This window comes from Lynx rufus, unplaced genomic scaffold (genome assembly GCF_022079265.1).
Source record: "Lynx rufus isolate CCGP_SWC_20201006 ecotype Redwood Valley unplaced genomic scaffold, mLynRuf1.p SCAF_2, whole genome shotgun sequence".
Taxonomy (NCBI): domain Eukaryota; kingdom Metazoa; phylum Chordata; class Mammalia; order Carnivora; family Felidae; genus Lynx; species Lynx rufus.
This window is the reverse complement of record NW_025814834.1, coordinates 395,565-416,925: the sequence shown is the minus strand read 5'-3', so window position 1 is coordinate 416,925 and position 21,361 is coordinate 395,565. Positions and strand designations below refer to the sequence as shown.

General features: G+C 47.1%; 1 protein-coding gene across 1 annotated transcript in view; it reads left to right on the top strand.

Moving 5' to 3' along the window:
• Positions 1-21,361, top strand: part of FARP2 (FERM, ARH/RhoGEF and pleckstrin domain protein 2) — a 108,790-nt gene that overhangs the window by 38,488 nt on the left and 48,941 nt on the right. Inside the window, exons 3-8 of the mRNA XM_047085476.1 lie at positions 8,204-8,308; positions 9,354-9,396; positions 10,766-10,844; positions 12,917-13,014; positions 14,692-14,806; positions 19,474-19,621. Of these exons, the coding sequence (XP_046941432.1) occupies positions 8,204-8,308; positions 9,354-9,396; positions 10,766-10,844; positions 12,917-13,014; positions 14,692-14,806; positions 19,474-19,621 (588 nt within the window). The remainder of the gene's footprint in view (positions 1-8,203; positions 8,309-9,353; positions 9,397-10,765; positions 10,845-12,916; positions 13,015-14,691; positions 14,807-19,473; positions 19,622-21,361) is intronic.

Below are 21,361 nucleotides of genomic sequence, written 5' to 3'. Positions count from 1 at the left end.
ATAGGAGTGATTATTAAGTAGTATAAGGATTAACTACTAAGGGGAGGAGAGAATGCTGAAGAATACAGAACCGGAAATGCAGTAAAGAGCGGCCAACACAAACTTGGAAGAGGTCTCCTTCTCTAGGGTCAAGGTTCAGACCTACAGTTGGTGGAGATATTTGCTAAGGTGCCACGGGAACAGGCTGGCAGGCAGGAAACTGCCCCCTGGCAGGACTGGAGTAGAAGAGGGGAGACCCAGGAGGGCACAGCCATGGGGTCTCCTGCACACAGTGGACAGGGAAGCTATGGACTGGCCATAGCAGCACAAAATCCCAAAGCCCCAGAAACAGGGAGAGAAACTCCTTCTTCTCATAGTATCCCTGGCACCCTTTCCTGACAAGGCAGCTTGTAAAAGAGAAATATCTACAGGGACCTGCCCCCGTGTCACAAAGCAAGGCAAAGAAGGGTAGATTTGGAGAAAATAACAGTAAATGGATACCTGGCTCACCCGTGTTAACAGGTTCAAATTTGGTAATTTTAAGTTGTCCTGTTTCCTTGAGTAATTCAAGAGAAACCATTGTGGAAAGAGCTAAGGTAGCAGTGGATCCATTGATAAGTAGGCTCTCGCGTTATGTCCATGTCTTATGGTAGAGATAATTTACATGCAAGGTGATCTCCTCAGTCTAAGAACACTGAATGCGTGGGGATACATTTCTCCTTCCAGGACATAGGATCCCCTCTCTGATAAGCAGAAGTGGCAGTTCCATCTTTCAGCGCTCAGATTTAACACAGGTCCTTGTGGCTTTCCATGCAGTTTGGAGGAGTTCTCTGGTGCACAGCATTTTAGGGAGATGTGAGAACCTAAGACTTGAAAGTGTGCCAGAGTGGGAATGAAATGCCTATCAAAAATGTTGGTGACCTTTCAAAGAATCTAGAATGAATGTAGCTACAGTTTCCTGTGAGCACTCAAGATTATATTCATTGTACAACATAATATTATAAAAGGAAATTTGACATTGATGTAATTATTAGACAAGAAAATTTTTTAAGTAATGAAACAGTAGAGATATGAGTTGTATAATAGGAGTAGGCATCTGGATAGATAGATGGAGGAGTTATAATTTGGCAAATGAACTGTAAATGGGCATGTGAAACAAGTTGAAGGACTAAATCAAGCTTTTTCCAGAATTTTCCCACAGTGCTTAAGACAAAGAATAAAGAAGTACTTTGTGAGCTGAGATTTTGTAGCCCATTTCCATCCAGACAAAATCTTTAATGGTACTTTTGTCTATGCAAATTTCTAACAATATGCTTTATGTCTAAGCTTGGAGAAGAACTTGAATACTGTGGCCAACTGGAAGATGGGAACACCAAACAGAATTTTTGGTTTTTAATCTATATTTTGTATGTTACATTTTTAATGCTGTTTCTTCTCCAGTCTAGTGTTTGAAACACAGTTCTAATTTGGGTGGTTGCTTGCCTCAGTGGGAAATGGGTTGTGAAGACCATTTTTCTTCCATTGTGAGTATCTGTCCATGATGCCAGTGTTTTCAGTGTCTGTAGAGCCTAGACCCTTATGTAGTTCAGAGAGAGTCTGGTTTCCTTTGCTACTTCGGGAATATGCAGTGGGCATGGGTCCTGTAGTCCACCTGATGGTGCATTTCTGGATTTTTAGGAGCAGATGATGCTCACACCAAGCTTTATTGCTTTGCCTCTCCGTGATTCATGTTGAATTAATATTTGTGTATGGTGTGAGGTAGGAGTCGATGTTCATCTTTTTTCCCATATGGTCATTCACTTCCCTTGGCTCCAGTTGTTGAAAAAACCACCCTTCCTACACTGAATTACACTAGTGTCTTTTCTTTAAGTTAAGTGAGTGTGTGTATAGGGGTCTCTCTCTGGGCTCTTGCACACTCCACAGGTCGGTTTTTGCACCAATAGCATACTATCTTAATTACTGCTGCTTTAGAATAAGTCTTTTTTTTTTTTAAGTTTTTATTTGTTTTGAGATGGGGAGAGAGAGAGCAGCAGGGGAGAGAGAGAGCGCGAGCGAGCAGCAGGGGTGAGAGAGAGACTCCCAAGCAGGCTCCATGCTGTCAGCACAGAGGCCAACACAGGGCTCAATCCCATAAGCCACAAACTGCGAGATCATGACCTGAGCAGAAATCAGACACCTGACTGACTCTGCCACCGAGGTGCCCCAGAATAAGTCTTGATATCTGGCAATGTAAGTCCTCCAACTTTCCTCTTCTCTAAAGTTGTCTTCACTTTCCAGGCTTTGGTATTTATATTGTTTTTTAATCTGCTTTATCAATTTCTTTTTTTTTCTTTAATGCTTATTTATTTTTGAGAGAGATAGAAAAGTCGGGGAGGAGCAGAGAGAGGGAGACACAGAATCCGAAGCAGGCTCCAGGCTCCGAGCTATCAGCACAGAGCCTGATGCTGGGCTTGAACCCACCAACTGTGATATCATGACTTTAGCCGAAGTCAGACACCCAACCAACTGAGCCACCCAGGTGCCTTAAAAATTAACACCTTGTGATGTGAGCTATAATGTTTTCTCCCTGAGTGTTTTTGGCTTTATAGTAGTTTCGTTTTGTTTTCCTTTCCTTTTTCCTTTCTCCTTTCCCCTTTCGCCTTTCCCCTTTCCCTGATTGTATTTTTTAAGTAAGCTCTCTGCCCAGCATGGAGTCACATGCTCCCCCAAAGGAGCTGGCCTCCACAGCAGTTTCATCTCGTGCAGACGTTTCTTGTTTGATGTCCCAATTTCTCAAGCCCCTCTTACAGCTCTTAGCTTCTGGAGTGTCCTGACCATGGCCTTCTCTCCACCCAGAGTATGAAACAAAACGGTCTCATTGCCAGGACCTTGATGGGTGCATGTTTTTGTGTTTAGGTATTTTACTCATCTTGAAATTATTACGTGAGGTAAGGGTACACCTTATTTTTTCCAGATGGATACTAAGTAGTTTTTATTGAGTAATCTGCTTTCCTCCCACTGATTGACTTGAAACATCACTTTTATCAGACACTCCAATACCTTATATATCTGGGTATATTTCTTCACCTCCTAATCTGTTCTATTTAGTTTGTGTAGACATGTACCAGTACCAAACATTTTAATTACTGTGGTTTGAATGTCTGCTAAGGCTAGTCCTCCCCTATTTTTCTTTTTCATTGGCATGCTTGCACTTAAAAAAAAAAAAAAATACCAGCTGTAGAATTAGTCTATCAGGTCCATCAAAGAATCCTTTTGCTCTTTTTATTAGGACCATGTGGAATCCGTGGCTTACTTCAGTGAGCAATGACGCCCCTTTGGAGGCGTCCGTGTGCCCTGCACCTCTCCACGCTCCTTCTGTGTCCCCCTTTCTGTCTCATCGCAGTGGTTTTAAATTTTCTCCATGAAGCTTTCTTTTGTTAAGCTTACTCCAAAATACTTCAGCTCTTTCGTGATTGTTACAAATGTGGTTGATTCCTTCCTTTCTGTCCTGAGGATGGTGGCTAATTGTGTATAGGGGAACGCAGCTTAGACGCATGTATGGTATTTTTCCCCCATCACCTGACTCAGTTCCATCTCTTCATGATAGTTTTCTGGTTGATGTTCTCAGGTTTTCCAAGTGAATTATCGTTTCTACAAATAATGATCGTTTTGCTTCCTTTCTGATTTTTTACGTCTCATTTCTTTCTGTTTTGATGTCAGTGTCACATAGTAACTATTTAGTGTACTGCTGAGAGTGGCCTCTTCCTCTTGTTCAAGAATCACTTTCTTCCTGTTCTATGGGCACCTGGGTGGCAGCTGACTCGATTTCGGCTCAGGTCATGATCTCAGGTCCGTAAGTTTGAGCCCCATGTCAAGGTCTGTGCTGATAGCTCAGAGCCTGGAGCCTGCTTCAAATTCTGTGTTTCCCTCTCTCTCTGCCCCTCCCCTGCTCATGCTCTGCCACTCTCTCTCTCTGAAAAATAAAATAAACATTTAGGGGCACCTGGGTGGCTCAGTCGGGTTTAAGCATCCGACTTGGGCTCAGGTCACGATCTCGCGGTCCGTGAGTTCGATCCCCGCGTCAGGCTCTGTGCTGACTGCTCAGAGCCTGGAGCCTGTTTCAGATTCTGTGTCTCCCTCTCTCTCTGACCCTCCCCCGTTCATGCTCTGTCTCTCTCTGTCTCAAAAATAAATAAACTTTAAAAAAAATAAAATAAAAAATAAAAATAAAATAAACATTTTTAAAAAAGAGTACATTTATCTTGATGATTACTCAGAAATGTATGGAATTGTTGAATCCTTACATTGTACAGCTGAGAATAATATAATGACACTATATGTTAATTATACTTCAATTGCAAAAGTAAAGGAAACTAGAAAAATACCAAAAAAGATGGGGCGCCTGGGTGGCGCAGTCGGTTAAGCGTCCGACTTCAGCCAGGTCACGATCTCGCGGTCCGTGAGTTCGAGCCCCGCGTCGGGCTCTGGGCTGATGGCTCAGAGCCTGGAGCCTGTTTCCGATTCTGTGTCTCCCTCTCTCTCTGCCCCTCCCCCGTTCATGCTCTGTCTCTCTCTGTCCCAAAAATAAATAAACGTTGAAAAAAAAAATTTTTTTTAAATAAAAAAAAAGAAAAATACCAAAAAAGAGATGACATATGGCCCCTGCAAAAAAAAAAAAAAAAAAAAAAAAAAAAAAAAGAGCGCAGGGGAGAGGCATAGAGAGAGGGAGACGTAGAATGCAAAGCAGGCTCCAGGCTCTGAGCTGTCAGCACAGAGCCTGACGCAGGGCTTGAACTCACGGACCTGAGATCATGACCTGAGCTGAAGTTGGACGTTTAACCGACTGAGCCACCCCCAGGTGTCCCAACATTAAAATTATTACTTATTATTTTTTTGCTGAACATAGGATAGTTGACTTGCGAAAGCTTTTTTACTTTGGTAAAATTTACTCCAATACAGGAGTTAAACACACATATATATACACGTATGCATATGTGTGTATGGATATATGTGTATCCATGTGTGTGTCCATACATATGTATGTATATGCGTGTACATTAGCACAGAAACCTGTGTAATGAAGTGTAGTTTTATGCCCAGATTTATTTTTTTTTTTTAATTTATTTTTTCAACGTTTATTTATTTTTGGGACAGAGAGAGACAGAGCATGAATGGGGGAGGGGCAGAGAGAGAGGGAGACACAGAGGGAAACAGGCTCCAGGCTCTGAGCCATCAGCCCAGAGCCTGACGCGGGGCTCGAACTCCCGGACCGCGAGATCGTGACCTGGCTGAAGTCGGACGCCCAACCGACTGCGCCACCCAGGCGCCCCTATGCCCAGATTTAAAAACCCTGTTCTGGATTTGGACGCTGGTGCATCATGGATGTGTGCCTGTGTGTCTGCACACTTGATACATGTTGGCATCCCTCGGTTCGGCAGGCCTCCTGGGACAAGCCAGGGCTTCACTGCCCGTGGGTGGAGAGCTTGGATGGGGCTGTTAATCCCACCATCGCCCCTTACCGCGTGGGGTGACCAGGCAGTTGAGAAGGGAGAGGGGAGGACTGGAGCAGCAGAGCAGTTGTGGACGTTCTGGGCCTGTCGGTGGCGCATCTGCCACATTGCTGGGCCTCGAGATTCAAGATGGATGATGCAGTCTCTGACCCTGTAGTAGTAGGAATGCACCCAAACAAGTAAATGTGGGAACGACAGTGCCCTAAGCACCGTGCTGGAGAGAAGCGCCAAGTGATGTGGCGGTTATGTGGAGCCAAACGCAATTAAGGGGACCTTCCCCATGAGGCAACTAACTCACCAGGTTCTCAAGGGTCTGCTCGTGGCCGCCAGAGGGAGAGGGGGTCTCCCTGTGAGGGAGCAGCCAGGTGTCCAAGTCGCCCCCGAATGGGCAAGGCCAGGCCTTGTGGGGCCCATGCGCACACACCTTTGGGGCCTTCCTCGTCCTCCTGTGGAGCCCCCCACCCCGCAACAGCCCTGCAGTCCTGCGGAGGGGACACAGCTGTGGGAGAGCTTCCTGGGGAAGAGTGCTGAGTGTGAGAGGAGTTACAGCAGACCCCATGATTTCTGACCAGCTCACCACTGAGGGGATTGGGCCGCACGTCAGGCTGCAGAGCCTGTCGTGGGTGCGTTCTCCCAACAGCACGGCCGGCACGCGAGCCCTCACCGTGATCCTTGTCGGACGTGATCTTATGGTACTTCGTCCAGAACATTTGCTCTTCCCTCCTCTACGGATGGCGTTGTCTGCATCCCTTTGCGGCTGTGACTCGCTGCATGCCGCTTTGTCACCACAGAGGGCAGCTATTTCCGTCTTCCCATAAGAATGCTCGCTTTACAGGCGTCTGTGGGGCTCAGGCGGTTCAGCTGCTGACTCTTGATTTCGGCTCACGTCATGATCCCACAGTTCGTGAGTTTGAGCCCCTGCGTCAGGCTCTGCACAGAGCCTGCTTAGGATTCTCTCTCCCCCTCTCTCTCGGCCCCTCCCCCACTTGCGCTCTCTTTCTCTTTCTCTTTCTCTCAAAATAAACTTAAAAAAAGAGAAAAGAGGGGCACCTGGGTGGCTCAGTCAGTTAAGCGTCCGACTTCGGCTCAGGTCACGATCTCACTGTCTGTGAGTTCAAGCCCCGCGTCGGGCTCTGTGCTGACTGCTCGGAACCTGGAGCCTGTTTCAGATTCTGTGTCTCCCTCTCTCTCTCACCCTCCCCCGTTCATGCTCTGTCTCTCCCTGTCTCAAAAATAAATAAAACGTTAAAAAAAAATTAAAAAAAAAAAAAAGAGAAAAGAGTGCTCACATTAGGAGCACAGCCACTTCTTGGGCACACAGTAAGAAAGTCCAGTGTTTAAACTCACGGAAACTACCATCCTGGGGAGCCATGGAGGTTTGCCTCTCCTCCCCCTGCAGATGTTATCTTTGCAGTGCGAAAATGACATGCCCGCTGATGAAAACTGAGACATCGCAGAAGTTAGAAAATAAGGTAAAAGTGAAGGCCCTGGTCCCTGTCCCCCACCCCCATTCAGTCCAGAATGGTGATTTCCTCTCAGGATGGAGCCTTCCAGACTTGCTTCAGTTAAGGTAAATGCAGCATGCACATTTTATGAAGTGGGCTTCTGTCACGTACACTGGATAGGAAGGGAACCCTTTTTTCTTCATGACTGAACTGTAGTCTTGGACTTCATTCCACGCTGGTACAGAGTCCTAAGGGCTGTGACAACGGAGGTACCGTTGTTCGTGTCATCAGTTCTCTGTTGGGTTTGTCCTTGCATCTTTAGCTCTGTGCAGTTGTGTGAGAATATCTGTAGGAGAAAGTTCTAGAAGGGGAATTGCTGGAGCAAAGGTGTATGTGTACACTTTAAGTTTTGGAGGTGTTTTCAGATTCTCCCGGAGGATGGGACGAACTGGAGTTCTCCCAGTAGTGCGCGGACATGGCTGCCTTCCCCCAGCCGCACTACCCCATGCTCCCAGCCCTCTGAGATGGACAAGAAGTGGTGTCTCACTGTTTTATTTCATTATTAGAGGGCTTGAGTACGTTTCTATGTGCCTAAAAGCCATTTGTATTTCTTTACCCAATTCATGAGAGCAATGTGAGAGAGAAATCACTTGTTTTAGTATGATTCTGGATGGTAACTTTGTTTGCTGTTTCTCTGTTCAGAAGTTTTTCACCTTTAATTAATCGAGTCTGTCTTTGTGTGGTACTTAGGAACACTTTACTTAACCCCAAAACTGGAGAAATATTTTCCTGCTTTGTTCTGTTCTTTAGTCCATAGGAGTTTATTTTTGTGGCCAGTGCAGACCAGGGAGCTAACTTCACGTTTCTTCTGAATGGAGGGCCGATCGTCCCACCTCTAGTCTGAGCAGTGCGAGGTCTCCTCGCTAATGTTATTACCAAATAATCAAGCATTCACTGGGGTCTCAGGCAAACATGGAGTATGAGACCCACCTCTGTAGTAAATACCAAGTTGATAAAGTGTTCAGTGAGGCTAAGAATGGGTTCTGTCATCTAATGTTGCCAAGAAAAATAGCTAAAGATGCACCTGAGAAGGTAAGAGTGAAGGGGTTGTCTGGCTTCACTTTGGTGTCCGTTTCTGAGCACTAAGAGCCTTAGAAGAAGGCAGAGTGAAGCAAGGAGTTAGGAGGATGGATTTTACGTGCGGAAGCCACATCTTGCCACGCTGTTTCATGAACCCGGGTTGTTGGAAGGCACCTCATTCTCCTGTGCTCCCCTCCCTGCCTCTCACAGCCTAAGCGCGATGGCCAGACGCTGCTGACTCAGGTGTGGAGGCGCCTGAACCTGACGGAGTGTGACTACTTCGGGCTGGAGTTTCAGCACCCCCGGGCCTACTGGGTACGTGCTCTTGCCTCACTCTTGCAGACGGGCTGTGGGTACGTGGTGGGTGCTGGCGATGCACGTGGCCATGGCAAGCCTTGGAGGACCTGTGGCAGCAATGGGAGCACGGAACCTGATCACAGGGCTGTTACTAGGGCTGTCCCGTGGAAATACGGAGTACACGTGCCTGTTAGCTAGGCTGAGTTCCCATCCTCCCTGAATTTGTTCTCCCTGCCAGTACGTGTGCCAAGGAGATCCAGAAACTCCCTCTAGTACATCTGTTTGGTGATCGTTTTTAGCAAACTGTGCTACTAAATTGTTTATCCTTTTTGTTACTTGATAGATGAGCCTTAAAAAGTGTGGAGCTTTAATATTTACAGGTGGAACTGTTTTAAAACCCCAAATCAACCTGTTCGTTCAATAAGTATGTCAACGTTAGAGTTCCATCCACCCCTTCGTGTAGTGGTGCTCTTGCCATTGTTGTTTACAAGTGCAGCATGCACCACATAGTTGTTTGGCCTTAACAGATGCCCCCCCCAAAAATAATTATTGGTACCTGTTCTGTGCATAGCAACAGCAGCGTGCTGTGGCCTCGTGGTGGGGTCCCATACAGTGTGGCATCTTGGCCTCCTGCCACACTTCTCGAACCAGGTGCTCCTATACCTCTCCCAGGTGTCTTTTTTTTTTTTTAATATTTATTTATTTTTGAGAGAGAGAGAGAGAGAGAGAGAATTAGCAGGAGAGGGGCAGAGAGAGTTGGAGACACAGAATCCAAAGCAGATTCCAGGCTCTGAGCTGTCAGCACAGAGCCCAACACAGGGCTCGAACTCACAGACCGTGAGATCATGACCCAGGCTGAAGTCAGACATTCAGCTGACTGAGCCACCCAGACACCCCACTCCCAGGTGTTTTATCAGCATTAGACTGGTGTGTGAGCGGAGAACCAAAATAGGCCCGCCTTAAATATCTCTCCTAATTATAAACAGTTCTGTATTTTGTAACATACTTATTAAATAGAGAAATCATTGAACACATCTGATCTCTTTTCTTAAATTCTCTTTAGATTTGGCTCGAACCTATGAAGCCCATCACTAGGCAAATACGGAGTAAGTCCTTTTTTTAAAGTCCTTAAAAATTCTGTTCATTTTAGATGCTTTTGTTCTTGACTGTTCAAATTGAAGGTATGTTCAGATGTTCATTGTCACTGGATAGCAGCAAGGTGATCGACAACAGTACTTGAACTTGAAAGTCATTTCACTACTTAGTCTTATCCTATGTTAGCTGGGGGTGGGCAGTAATTTAACTCACTTCATTCTCAGATGTGGCAGTAACAGGATATGTTCTTTGATAGCACTTTAATTTTGGACCAATATGCAAAGACAAATATCGTACGATTTCATTCATATGTGGAATTTAAGAAACAAAACAGATGAACATATGGGAGGGCAAAGGAGAGAGGGGAACCAAACACAAGAGACTCTTAATGACAGAGAACAAACTGAGGGCTGATGGAGGGAAGTGGGTGGGGGACGGGTATTAAGGAGGGCACTTGTGATGAGCACTGGGTGTCATATGTAAGTGATGAATCACTGGGTTCTACTCTGGAAACCAATACTACACTGTATGTTAACTAATTTGAATTTAAACAAAAAAATAAGAAGGCAGTTTCTCTCTGAGTTATGAAAAGACATTGAGGTCCAATTAGCATTTGTAATTTTTTTTAACAATTTTTTTTTCTAGAGAGAACATGCATGACTGGGGAGAGGGGTAGAGAGAGAAGGAGAGAATCTTAAGCAGGCTCCATGCTCCACACAGAGCCCAACACAGGGCTCGATCCCATGACCCTGTGGTCGTGACCCAAGCCAAAATCAAGAGTTAGATGCTCAACCGACTGAGCCACTCAGGCACCCCCATTTTTTTTTAAACAATTTTTAAAATTTTATTTTTTGTGATTTTTTTTTCTGAGTATAGTTGACACACAGTTTACATTTTTAATAAAATAGTTCATACTATTTTGTAATTTTAAACATTATTTTTGTTAGTCTCTATTAAATTTGTTAAATTGAGGCACATAGTGATGCCTCTTAATAATTTTGTAACGCACAGGGTCCTTTCTAGGGGTCCAGATTCACCTGCAACGTTTTTAGTCCCGAATGGGAGAGAAGGGCATGCACCAGTAGCTTCATCAGTCACTGGTGACGTCAGGCCGTGTGGGGCATCATCACATTTAGCAAAACAGCTCCTCTTTCCTTTTTGGTGAAAATTACATGGGTGTGTTACTATAAAATTTCAGTAAAGCTAAGATACTCAGATGAGCTAATAATACCTTGTGCTTTTTCTTTACAGCAGTCATATTGTTCTGGTTCAGTATAGTGAGCGATGGTGACATTTTTCTTTCACTAAAGTGTACAAAGATCTCAAAAAATAGTGGGATTGACCTAATATTTGTGAAGTTTAAAATGTTTCTTTTCATAGGGCCAAAGAACGCATTGCTTCGTCTAGCAGTCAAATTTTTCCCACCTGATCCGGGTCAGTTGCAGGAAGAATATACAAGGTAAAGAGCCCCTACTAAGCCACAGCTGCTGTCAGCGGGATCTAGAATTCACCTGTATCTCCAGCAGCGCCTGGCTCATCAAGTGCTCAGGCTCTAGTCAAAGAATGAATGAAAAAAAAAAAAAAAAAAAGAATGAATGAATACATCTTCATTCACCTAAAAGGTGAACAGTATACACATAAAAGGTGCGGTCAGTGTCTAGTATTAAAAGAAGCATTTAACTCTTGCACAAACACAAATGCCAGCAGAGCTTGGAAGAGTGTTTATGGTGCAAACTGGGGACAAAGGTGGGGGGACTAACACATGTTAGTGTGCTGTTGACCTGATAGCCTCCTGCTGACACAGATTTACGCATGTGCATAAAGTTGTCAGGAGCCTAGCCCGTATGCCCAAAATACTCTCAAGTGGGAGAAGTGTTGAGTTTGAGAGTCCTTATGAATATATGAGCAGAAGTATTTTAGGTGATTTCTTTTGTTATCACTCTCTCGAATTCGAGATTGATTCTTCGTAGAAATGATTTGAAGAAAATGTTTACAGTTGCTTCATCTGGCCACAGATTATGGAATTTATTTTCCTTGTGTTTTATGTACCAATTCAAAACCCAAGATCAGATATAAGATAAAAGAGAACTGTGATATCATTGTGGTGGTACCAGCCTTTCTGAGCAAAAAAATGTATTTATACCTGCATCATGGGCATCTTATGAATCTCTCTTTAGAAGGTTCTTACAGAACTCTGTAACATCACAGAATCCCAGGTTGTCAGCTGCAGGGAGATGTAGAGATCCCATTAGCCCAGCCGCTCACTTTGTGGGTAAGGAAACAACCCCAAGGGCAGCAAAAAATGTTGTTATGAGTGAATACAGAGCTCATCTTCTTAGCATATTAAGTACCTGGCGTTTCCCAAAAAAGTCCTCTTTGAGGGAATAACAGGTAACGGAAGGTGTTACCTAACTGGGTCCAAGCCAACTTTATGCAGAAGGTGCTTCTTTTATTTATTAAAAAAAAAAAAAAGTAGTTTATTATAAAAGAAGAAAATCTTCAGAATACAGCTACATGGAATAAAAAGCAAATGTTCCCCTTCACTCCCTGCCCACCGCGCTGTCCCCAGAAGTAGTTACACTTGAGGAGTGTCTTCCAGACGAATTCACAGCAAATGTATAAATGGAGCCAGGTCTTTAAAGAAATGGTAATTTACAAAGCAGTATCACACTATGCGCCCAGAACTGTGGGTTGGATGGCTTGTTTGGTCTTGTCTTGTTATCCACGTGTCCGTCTTTGTACGTATAGTGCATGTGCCTGTATCTGCTTTACTATATTATTCTTATATTAGTGCATACTTAGATCATTTCCAATTTTTCTCTGCTATATGGCTGCAAACAAACAGCCTTGCCCACACATCTTTGTAAGCTCTAGAAAATCTCTCTCCTGAAAAGTTTCATGAAAGTGAAATTGCTAAGTTAAAGGGTAGCCACATTTAAAATTTAAGAGAATACAGTAAATTTTAACAGCTCGCTCAGGTATAAATGGCAGCAAGGGCAGAGAGAGTTTGTCTTGTCCATCGTAGCTCCAGCTCCAGAAATAGTACCTGGAACGTGGTACAAGCTCAGTGATTATTTGTCGGTGGAATAGATGTGCATATGAGCATATTAATACTGCCTTCTCTAGCTACATTCAGGTGTGCCTGTTTCTCAGATCCTAGCCAAGGCTGAATATCATCGATCTGTCTCAAACTTCCATAGCCACATTTTAAGCTCTATCTGAATTGGATGTTGCTGATTCTTTCACAACAGAGTAATTAAGTGCAGTTGTGTGTGTGTGACAGAAGTGACCTGAACTTGTGAGCTTGCCCTTGAAGGTGCGGTAGGGTCCGGGAGGCGAGCATCTGAGTGCTCTCGTGTGTGCGGTGACTCTGCCCACGGAGCTGCCGCCTGCGACTTCGCCTCTTTGTCACTGTCTGCTCTGGTGTCCCTGGTCACCGCTGTTTACGGGTGCTGGCCTGCGACGGAGATGCGGGGGGTCTGCTCTAGAGCCTTCGGAGCTGACATTTGTGCTGTTTGAACTCCCTTCTAGGTACTTGTTTGCCTTGCAACTTAAGAGAGACCTCCTGGAGGAGCGTCTGCCCTGTGCGGACACCACGGCGGCCCTTCTGGCATCCCACCTTCTGCAGTGTTAGTGTCCCCAGCCGCGGGCGGAGGCGCATACGGTGTCCTAGGTGCACGGCCCTCAGGACCGCCAGCACCTGATGTACCTGCACAGTTAACGAATGTGATGAAAGAACAGGCCTTTGATTTGAGTATTTTCTCCAATAAGCTGAAGATTAACATCTACAGAGTGGAAGTCCTTGAGGCAGACAGCCTCCACCAAGAAAGGAAGGCTCCAGGCCAAGAGCTGCAGCCACACGAATCCTTTCCGAACGTCTCTCCTTTGTGTCTTCCCGCATTTTCCCCATAAATGTCTTGCGTCTGGGAGCCAAGTGGCAGCCCTGACCCTCGGCACCCCTGGAAAGAGACCTCCCTGGGGTGACCGTCACAGCCCCTCTGGTGATAAGTCAGTCATCAAACCCTGAGGGAAAAGAACACATTTCTCAGTATGTCACACAGCAAGAGGTAGCTCAGAAGAGCGGGAAAATTTATATTGTAGGAAGAGGTTCCGAAAAACGGGTGTGTGTCTTGCTGGGGCTTTACAAAGCCCCCCCCGACAGGGTAGGACGAAGGAAATGCTGCTTCTGGACTAGAGCCCCTGACACAGAAGTGATGTTTCTGAAATTTGAGCACAGAAAGTAGAATGTAGAAAGTGTGGGGGATCATAGGAACGGCTAAGTACGGGGGTTAATTTGTGGTTTGCCAGGTCCCCTCCCCTCCCCCACACACACCTTGCACAAATAGCAAATTTCCTCACTAGGGGCCTTGCTGTCACTTGTTGATATAAGTTTTCAAAGTGACGTCGTTGTTTTTTATTGGGTTTGAGGTCTTCTCAGAGAGACAGCTGGCTTTCCGGTGCCAATGTGGTGTGATAACCTGTCGAGCCGTCGCCCTGCCCTTGGACATGCGCTGCGTCCACTGCGGGAACCTGCAGAGACAGGGCCACCCGCTGCAGCGTGACTCTGAGCCAGGACGTCTGGCTGTAGGAGACGTGACAGAGCAGCTGCTGACAGCATGGTGGGGTCTGAGGCTCGGATCCCGCAGCAGACCCGGGGCCCGCCTGCTCGGGGGCTGTGCCCTGCTCATGGGCGGCCGTGTCTTATGTGGACACAGCACACCCTCAAGTGTGGCACAGTGCAAGCGACGTTTCTGTGAACTTGAGATGGTCTCAAAACAAAAAAGATGTATATTGTTTAAGATTATTGGGCTTTAACTACAATTCTTGAAACATTAGTGGCCTCTCAAGCTTCATGAAATTAGAAAGAGACATTGTTCCTCAAGAATTTGAGAGGCCCTGAAGGAAAAAATGATTTCAACTACATTGTCCTGAAACAAACAAGATACATATTCCTGGTCACAACAGTCTTGAGACTACAGACAAATAAAGCGAGGTTTAAAACACAGAAAACTCAGGATAAACTGGCGACTGAGTGTCAGCCTCCCTGGGGTCACTCACCAGCATCTTTGTTCTTCAAAACTCAGGAAAAAACTTCTTTACCTGCCTTTATATTTGCCTTTAGTAGCTTAAGATGTGTGGGAAAGTAAAATACAAAATCTTGTTCATAAAATAAAAATATTTATATATTCTTTTATTACAGATTTAGGATAATTTTTTTCTTTTAATTCATGCATTTGCATGTACAAATGCTTGTATTTTTCTTTATTTGAGAATTAGAATTACTGACTGTTGTTCTCTCACTTCAGCTGAAATAGGAGATTATGATGAAACCCTGGATCGAGAGCACCTTAAAGTGAATGAGTACCTACCCAGTCAGGAGCGTTCTCTTGAGAAGATTCTAGAATTCCACCGGAAGCACACGTGAGTCTGTCAGAGTCAGCCGCTGGCACCCTGTCCCTACACTATAATGATGAAATAGTGTATTTAAGTAACAGGAGCCACCACTAAGGCTTCTGCAAGGCTGACTAAAGTGACCGCCGTCCGCTCCCTGGGAGGGCACAGTCTCACTGCTTTAGAAAGGCCGGAAGGGACGTCAGGGCCCTGGTAAGAGTGACCAGAGGGCAGAGCGTCAGGGGCAGCCATGGGGTCCCACCACATGCATGACACTCTTAATGGTGAGAAGCGTGTGGTAGCCCGCCGAGCAGCAGGCGGCCCTCCTGTGAGGTGGGGTAGGGCTGGCGGGCCTGCTCTTTGACTGACTTGACGCTGGTACGTCCTTTCAGGTGAAGAGAGGTGCAGGAGGGAGGGCCAGGGCCGAGGGCCTGGGGGGAGTTAGCTGTGATATTGAACTCCCCAAAAGGAGAGTGGACAGGAGAGAAGCCTTGCCCTTGAGAAGGTGGACCAAGATGCTCACCTGGAGGACCTTACCCCGGCAAGACTGTGTGCTTCTCATGCATTTGGCCACTCACGGCACTTGGGGAGCTCCTCTTGTGTGCCTGGCATCGGGACGGGCACTGGATACACGAGTATATTGTTGTGCACTCTGGTGTGCAAGCTGAGGGCAGACAGAGCGGCCAGGGTGAGAAGGGTGAGTGGCCGGGCTGCTTGGGCCAGCAGGCATCTCTAAGGAATTGGCCACGTAGGGTTGGTGAAGGGGGAGTGCCAGGCGAAGGCAGCAGCCTGGGAGGGTCCAGGAGACCCAGCATGGTGCCCGCAGTTGCACCTGAATTTCTGGCTTGGCTGGTGGGGCGAGTAATAGTGCCCGCTGCTCACAGGAGGCTGTGTGACTCCACTGTCATGGTGAGACCAAGCAAAGGCCCCAGCCCCCTCTCGGTGCACGGTTGGGGGCACCTCTCAGTGTCAGGGTTCAGCACACTGGGGCAGAGGAACAAAGGGTCATCTCCCAGCGCCAGTCCCCAGGGAGATGATCGCCTGTTTGGGATTTGTTCCTGGAGTTGGCGTGGGGCACTACAGGGTCAAGGGTCCCACCAAGGCATCGGTGCCAGCAGGTGGATGGGTCTGGGATGCGGGCAGAGTGTTGTCAACACGTAGGGCACATCAAGCTGTGCAGGTCACCCGGGGAAGAGAGGGTAGACACAGATGGGAGAGCAGGGCCCAGGACAGCCTCCTGAAGACTGGCCTTGAAGGGAGGAGTGAGAAAGGGGCTCCGCCAGAGGACATGAGAACAAGGCAGGGTGTGTGGGGGTCTCGGGCTCTGAGGGACGGGTACCTCAGGAAAGGGTTGAGGCTCCCCACCGGGCCCGGCGAGTGTGGACACAGGCATGTGTGTCAGGTGATGGAATGGTGCAGGTCTATGAGCAGTCACTTTGAGAGCCGCGTGGGAGGGCGCCTATGCTCACGTGTTCATGAGCTTGCACGTGTGTGCGTGTTTGTGCGTCTTAGGGGTGTGTCTCAAGGTGGCTGCTTTAAAAATTCGTGAAAGCCAGTTAAAGAGAAATCAGGTGATGTGCTTGACACAGGACTAAACCTGGGTTCTTTCCAACAGAGTGCCGCCATCCCTGAGCTCAGCTGTCTCTTGGCTCTCATGATCTTTTTCTTTTCTTTCTGTCAGATATTTAGGGGGCGCCTGGGTGGCTCAGTTGGTTAAGCATCCAACTTTGGCTCAATTCATCATCTCATGGTTCGGGTCCTGGGTTGGAGCCCTGCATCGGGCTCTGTGCTGACAGCTTGGAGCCTGGATCCTGCTTCAGTTTCTCCCTCTCTCTCTGCCCCTCCCCCACTCTCTTGCACACATGCTTGCTCGCTCTCTCTCTCTCTCTCTCTCTCTCTCTCTCAAAAATAAACATTAAGATATCTATTGTTCAGTAATCTCTACACGCAAGGTGGGATTCGAACTCATAACCCTAAGGTCAAGAGTTGCACACTCCTCTGAGCCAGCCAGGTGCCCCTCTCGTGGTTCTGATGTGCTAACTTTGTCCTCCACGGTCATCATATATTTACTGCACTTTTATTTCTTTTAATCATTTTTTATGTAGGATTTTTAGAGACGATGTGGTACTTTCATTTTAATCAAGATCTAGTTCTTACATAGTTATTTATAATTATCTTCCTTGACCCACTGGAAACACCCTTGTAATCACCCTTCAAGAGGATATTGAAGGAGTGGTTTTTTTACTTTTATCACAGTTCTTTTGGATCTTTGACATTGAAGAAAAAACATTTGAAAACTGCTGTCTTAGTCCTTCGCGGCTGCTATAACAGAACGACCCGAGCCAGGCAGCTTGGGGACCACAGACTGTGATTTCCCACACTTCTGGAGTTGGGGGTCAGACATGGAGGCACTGGTAGATGCGGGTGTGGTGAGGGCCTGCTTCCTGCGGCACAATGGCATCTTCTCGCACATCCTCATGGGGCGGGAGGGGCCAAGAGCTCCCCGGAGCTTCTGTTAGGGCATTCTTACTCGTGAATCCCCTACCCAGGCCCTCCCAAAGACTCCCCTCCAAATACCATCACCCCAGAGGTTAGGCTGAAGCATCTGAATTTTGGAGGACACAGACATTCACTCTGGAACGTTCCACCCTCCACAGTTCATGTCCTTCTCACATGCAAAGTCCATTCATTCCACCCCAACAGCCCAAAAGCCTTCACTGCTCTAACACCAACACTAAATCCTCTGATTCCATGGCCTTACCTGAATCTCATCTTGATGAGATCTGGCTGAGACTCCAGGTATGGTTTGCCTGAGGCACAGTCTCCTCTAGCTGTAAAACCAAAGTACTGTGGTAGGGGATAGGCGCAGGGTGCACATTTCCCTTCCAAAGGGAGGGACTAGAAGGAAGAAAAGGGTGACGGGTCTCAGGCAAGTCCAGAACCTAGTGGAGCAAATGACATAAACCTTAAGGCTCAGGAATAATCCTCTTTGGCTCTGTGCCCTGCCCTCCGGGCCTACCATACTCCTCAAGTATACCCTCCTGCGGCTCCAGGCAGCCCTGGCCTTGGAAACCTGAGCAAGGGCCAGTTGTGTTCCCAACCCCCACGCTCTTCCACCGTGGCCTGTGATGGGAGAGGCAGCCCTGATCCAGATTGCCTTTGGGATCCTCCTTCCCCCGTCCTGATTTCCATTGCGGTGGCCGGTCCATACTGACCTCCTGCTCAGCCTCTTAGCCACACCTCGGTGTTCTTGTTTTCTGCAATATGGGCAGGCTGAGCACTTTCCACGTCTTAAAATTCTGCTTCCTTTTTGCTTAAACTTCCATGTCTCGGGCATCTCTCTCCTCCTGCATTGCTATCAGCAGTCAGAGGAGCCCAGCCGTACCTTCATCACTTTGCTTAGAAATCTCTTCGGCCATGGGTGCCAGGAGGGCTTGCTCAGTTAAGCATCCCGCTCGATTTCGGCTCAGGTCATGATCTCATTGTTCTTGAGATCGCGCCTGCATCAGGCTCTCCACAAAACACTAGGACACGAATGTAACTCAGCCAGGTGTTGGGCCACTTTATAAAAAGGATCGCCTTTCCTCCTGCTTCCAATGACATCTTCCTCACTTCTGAGACCTCGCCAGAATGATCTTTACCACCCTCGTGTCTACCAAATTTTGTTCACGAAGGCTTAGGGCTTCTCTGAGAAGAAAGGCTTTTTCTCTGCTCTCTTTTCCTTCTTAGCCCTTACCAGAATCTCCCTTAGCATCCCTAACCCTAGCCTCCCCTCAGAACTCCTCCTCTTCCGCCCAGTGCCCCGTTCCAAAACAGAAGCATTGGGACACCATGGAAAACGGTTGTCACACCCTGGGTGTTCCTGCTTGATGATGATTTATCAAATATAAGCTGATAGTCGGGTGTCCATATCAGACTCAGAGAATGGAAGTTTTAGTCTAAGAAGAGAAACTGTGGGAAGGGCTGTTCCTTAAAGACCCAGAAGCTCAGACATGTGGGAGTGAGAGGACGGGTTGTTGATGGAGAACCCCACATGCAGGGCTCAGGCCTTGTGTAGGGGTTCTCCTAACCAGGACCCTGTCTGTCCCCTTCGCCCAGCTGTGCCCTCCCTGAGCGGCAGCCTCCTGGAGGCTGGTCAGTGTGACATGGGCCATGGTCCCTGCCCAGGTCACTGCCCTGGGAGCAGGACTGTGGACTGTGCACTTGGGAAACATGGTTTTATTCCGTTTCATAACTTTATCCTTATAAAAGTATACTCTCTCGGTTAGAATTGTACATCACGAAAACGGTTTTTTTAAGTATGAAATGGGTTTCATGAGATACCGGTGTTATCTGTGGTTTCCCTGCATTTCGTACCTGTCTCTGCGTACAGTGTTTGCATGTCACCTCCTCGGTATTAAGAACAAATTACAAGGCTGAGCACCTCAGCTCGTTTTGTGCATACAAAGAAAACATTCTACCCATCAGGAAGTGGATCACAGGATAAAAGGAAATGGACAGTTTCTTTGGCCTGTGTGTGCTCTGCTGCACTTCTAGTGGGTAAATACACTCACAAAAGCAATCCATTCTCTAAAAAAGCCTCCTGTGTAGGTTTGTTTCATTCTGCTTTGTTTTCCTGATCAGTTTTGTTACACACCTTGGCTCTTTTAGAAATCAAGTTGTTTTCAGTGCTGTGATCATGCCGTCCTTTGTCATAGGGGCCAGACGCCTGCTGAGTCGGATTTCCAGGTGCTCGAAATTGCCCGAAAGTTGGAAATGTATGGCATCCGTTTTCACGCCGCTTCTGACAGGGAGGGGGCCAAAATTAACCTAGCCGTTTCCCACATGGGTGTCCTCGTGTTCCAGGTAGGGAGAGGGCAGGGGTGTGCGAGGACTGGGTGGGGGCTGATTTTACACGTATTGGTAAATTTTCGTTCTGATGCTGAAGGTCTTGGACTGGTCGGAGGAACCTAGCGTGCCTGTCTCATCCCGCAGAGCACTTCTTTCCCTGTCCTTGCTGTCACAGAGCCCTCTGCCCCCCAGGGCACGCGGTCAAATGCCACCATTCTAATGCTGAGCCACAGTTCACGTCCATAGAATCTTCAACAGAAACACTGGCTCTTCCACGCTTCAGGCATGGACCTGCTGCAGGTCTGGGTGTGCCGCTCTGTGAGGTGTCATTTCAGTACATGAAATAGACTGGAAAGTATCAGAGTCTGTTGCACGTGATAAGCGTCAGTACAGCCTTCAGGAACTTGTGTATTAGTTATGTATGGATATGTAATTAGTGACATAAAATGGCCACTAAGTTCTGCCTGCAGTCACACACGTGTGTGCTTGGGTTTTTGCTGTGGAAGCATCCGAAGCAGAGGAACGCAGACCCTTTGTGCCTGGACATGGTGGAGGGCTCCCTGCATCCTCTCACTCGGGCTCCGTGGCCCAGGTGCATGCAGCCGACCTGCAGAGACCTGCTCGTTGCTGACCGCCATGGAAGGTTGCATCCTGGGAGTCCAGGGAGTCCACTCTGTGGGCTCTTTTTTTTTTTTTAAGTTTATTTATTTATTTTGAGGGGGTGGGTGGAGAGACAGAGAGAGAGAATCCCAAGCAGGCTCTGCACTGCCAGCACAGAGCCTGCCCGATGAGGGGCTTGATCTCATGAACCGTGAGATCGTGATCTGAGCCGAAATCAAGAGTCAGACACTTAACCAACTGAGCCACCCAGGCGCCCCATCTCTGGGCTCTTGTTAACCTGTGTTTGCCTAAAATGGCTTGTCTAGTCCAGGCCTCTGTAGTCAAGCTACACTTGCTTTCTTTCCCTTTCCTTTTTTAACCTAGCCATCAAATTTCAATTGCCTACTGGGGAAAAAAATTAATTTGTAAACAGAACGCTAATTGTGTTATATCGTACACTGACTGACAGGCAATGATCGTGTCAGGCACACCCAGTGAGTTGGTGGACCCATGGCCTCCCACACCTGCTCACTCAGATGACAGTTCTACCATCATGCGTGATGAAAATCACATCCATCCGAATCCAGCCAGTGTCATTTTCCAGAAAAGGATAACTAGTTTGTAACTGGAAGAAGTTAAAACCAGAAATTAGAGTCTTCAAATTAACCACGTTAGATGGAATTCACTATTACTCTCTCAATTGTTGATGCAGGGGCACCCCGTGGTGACAGGCCTGCGTCCCTACTCCAGCCCACAGAGAGCCTCCTCTTTTAAAGACTTTCATTTGGAAATACTTTCAAACTTAGAGAAAAACTGTAAAGAATTAGAACAGCACATTGAGCCCCCACTTGCCCTTTGCCCAGATTGACGCGCTCCAGCATTTCTCACCTGTGCTTTATGGTTTGTGCTTCCCCCAGCACACATTCTCCTCCCCCAACTCTCTACATGCACACGCACATGTGCACCTGCAGATGGTTTTTCTGAAGCATTTGAGAGTGAGTTGTAGACTTGAAGGCCCTTGACCACTGAAGGCACATATTTCTAACAAGAAAGGGCTCCCTTACCCTCCTCACTGACGCAGCTGATCCACTGTTCATTTTCTGGTCTTGTCAGCCGGCAGCGTCCTCACAGCTGCTGTTCTCCCCAGGATGGGAC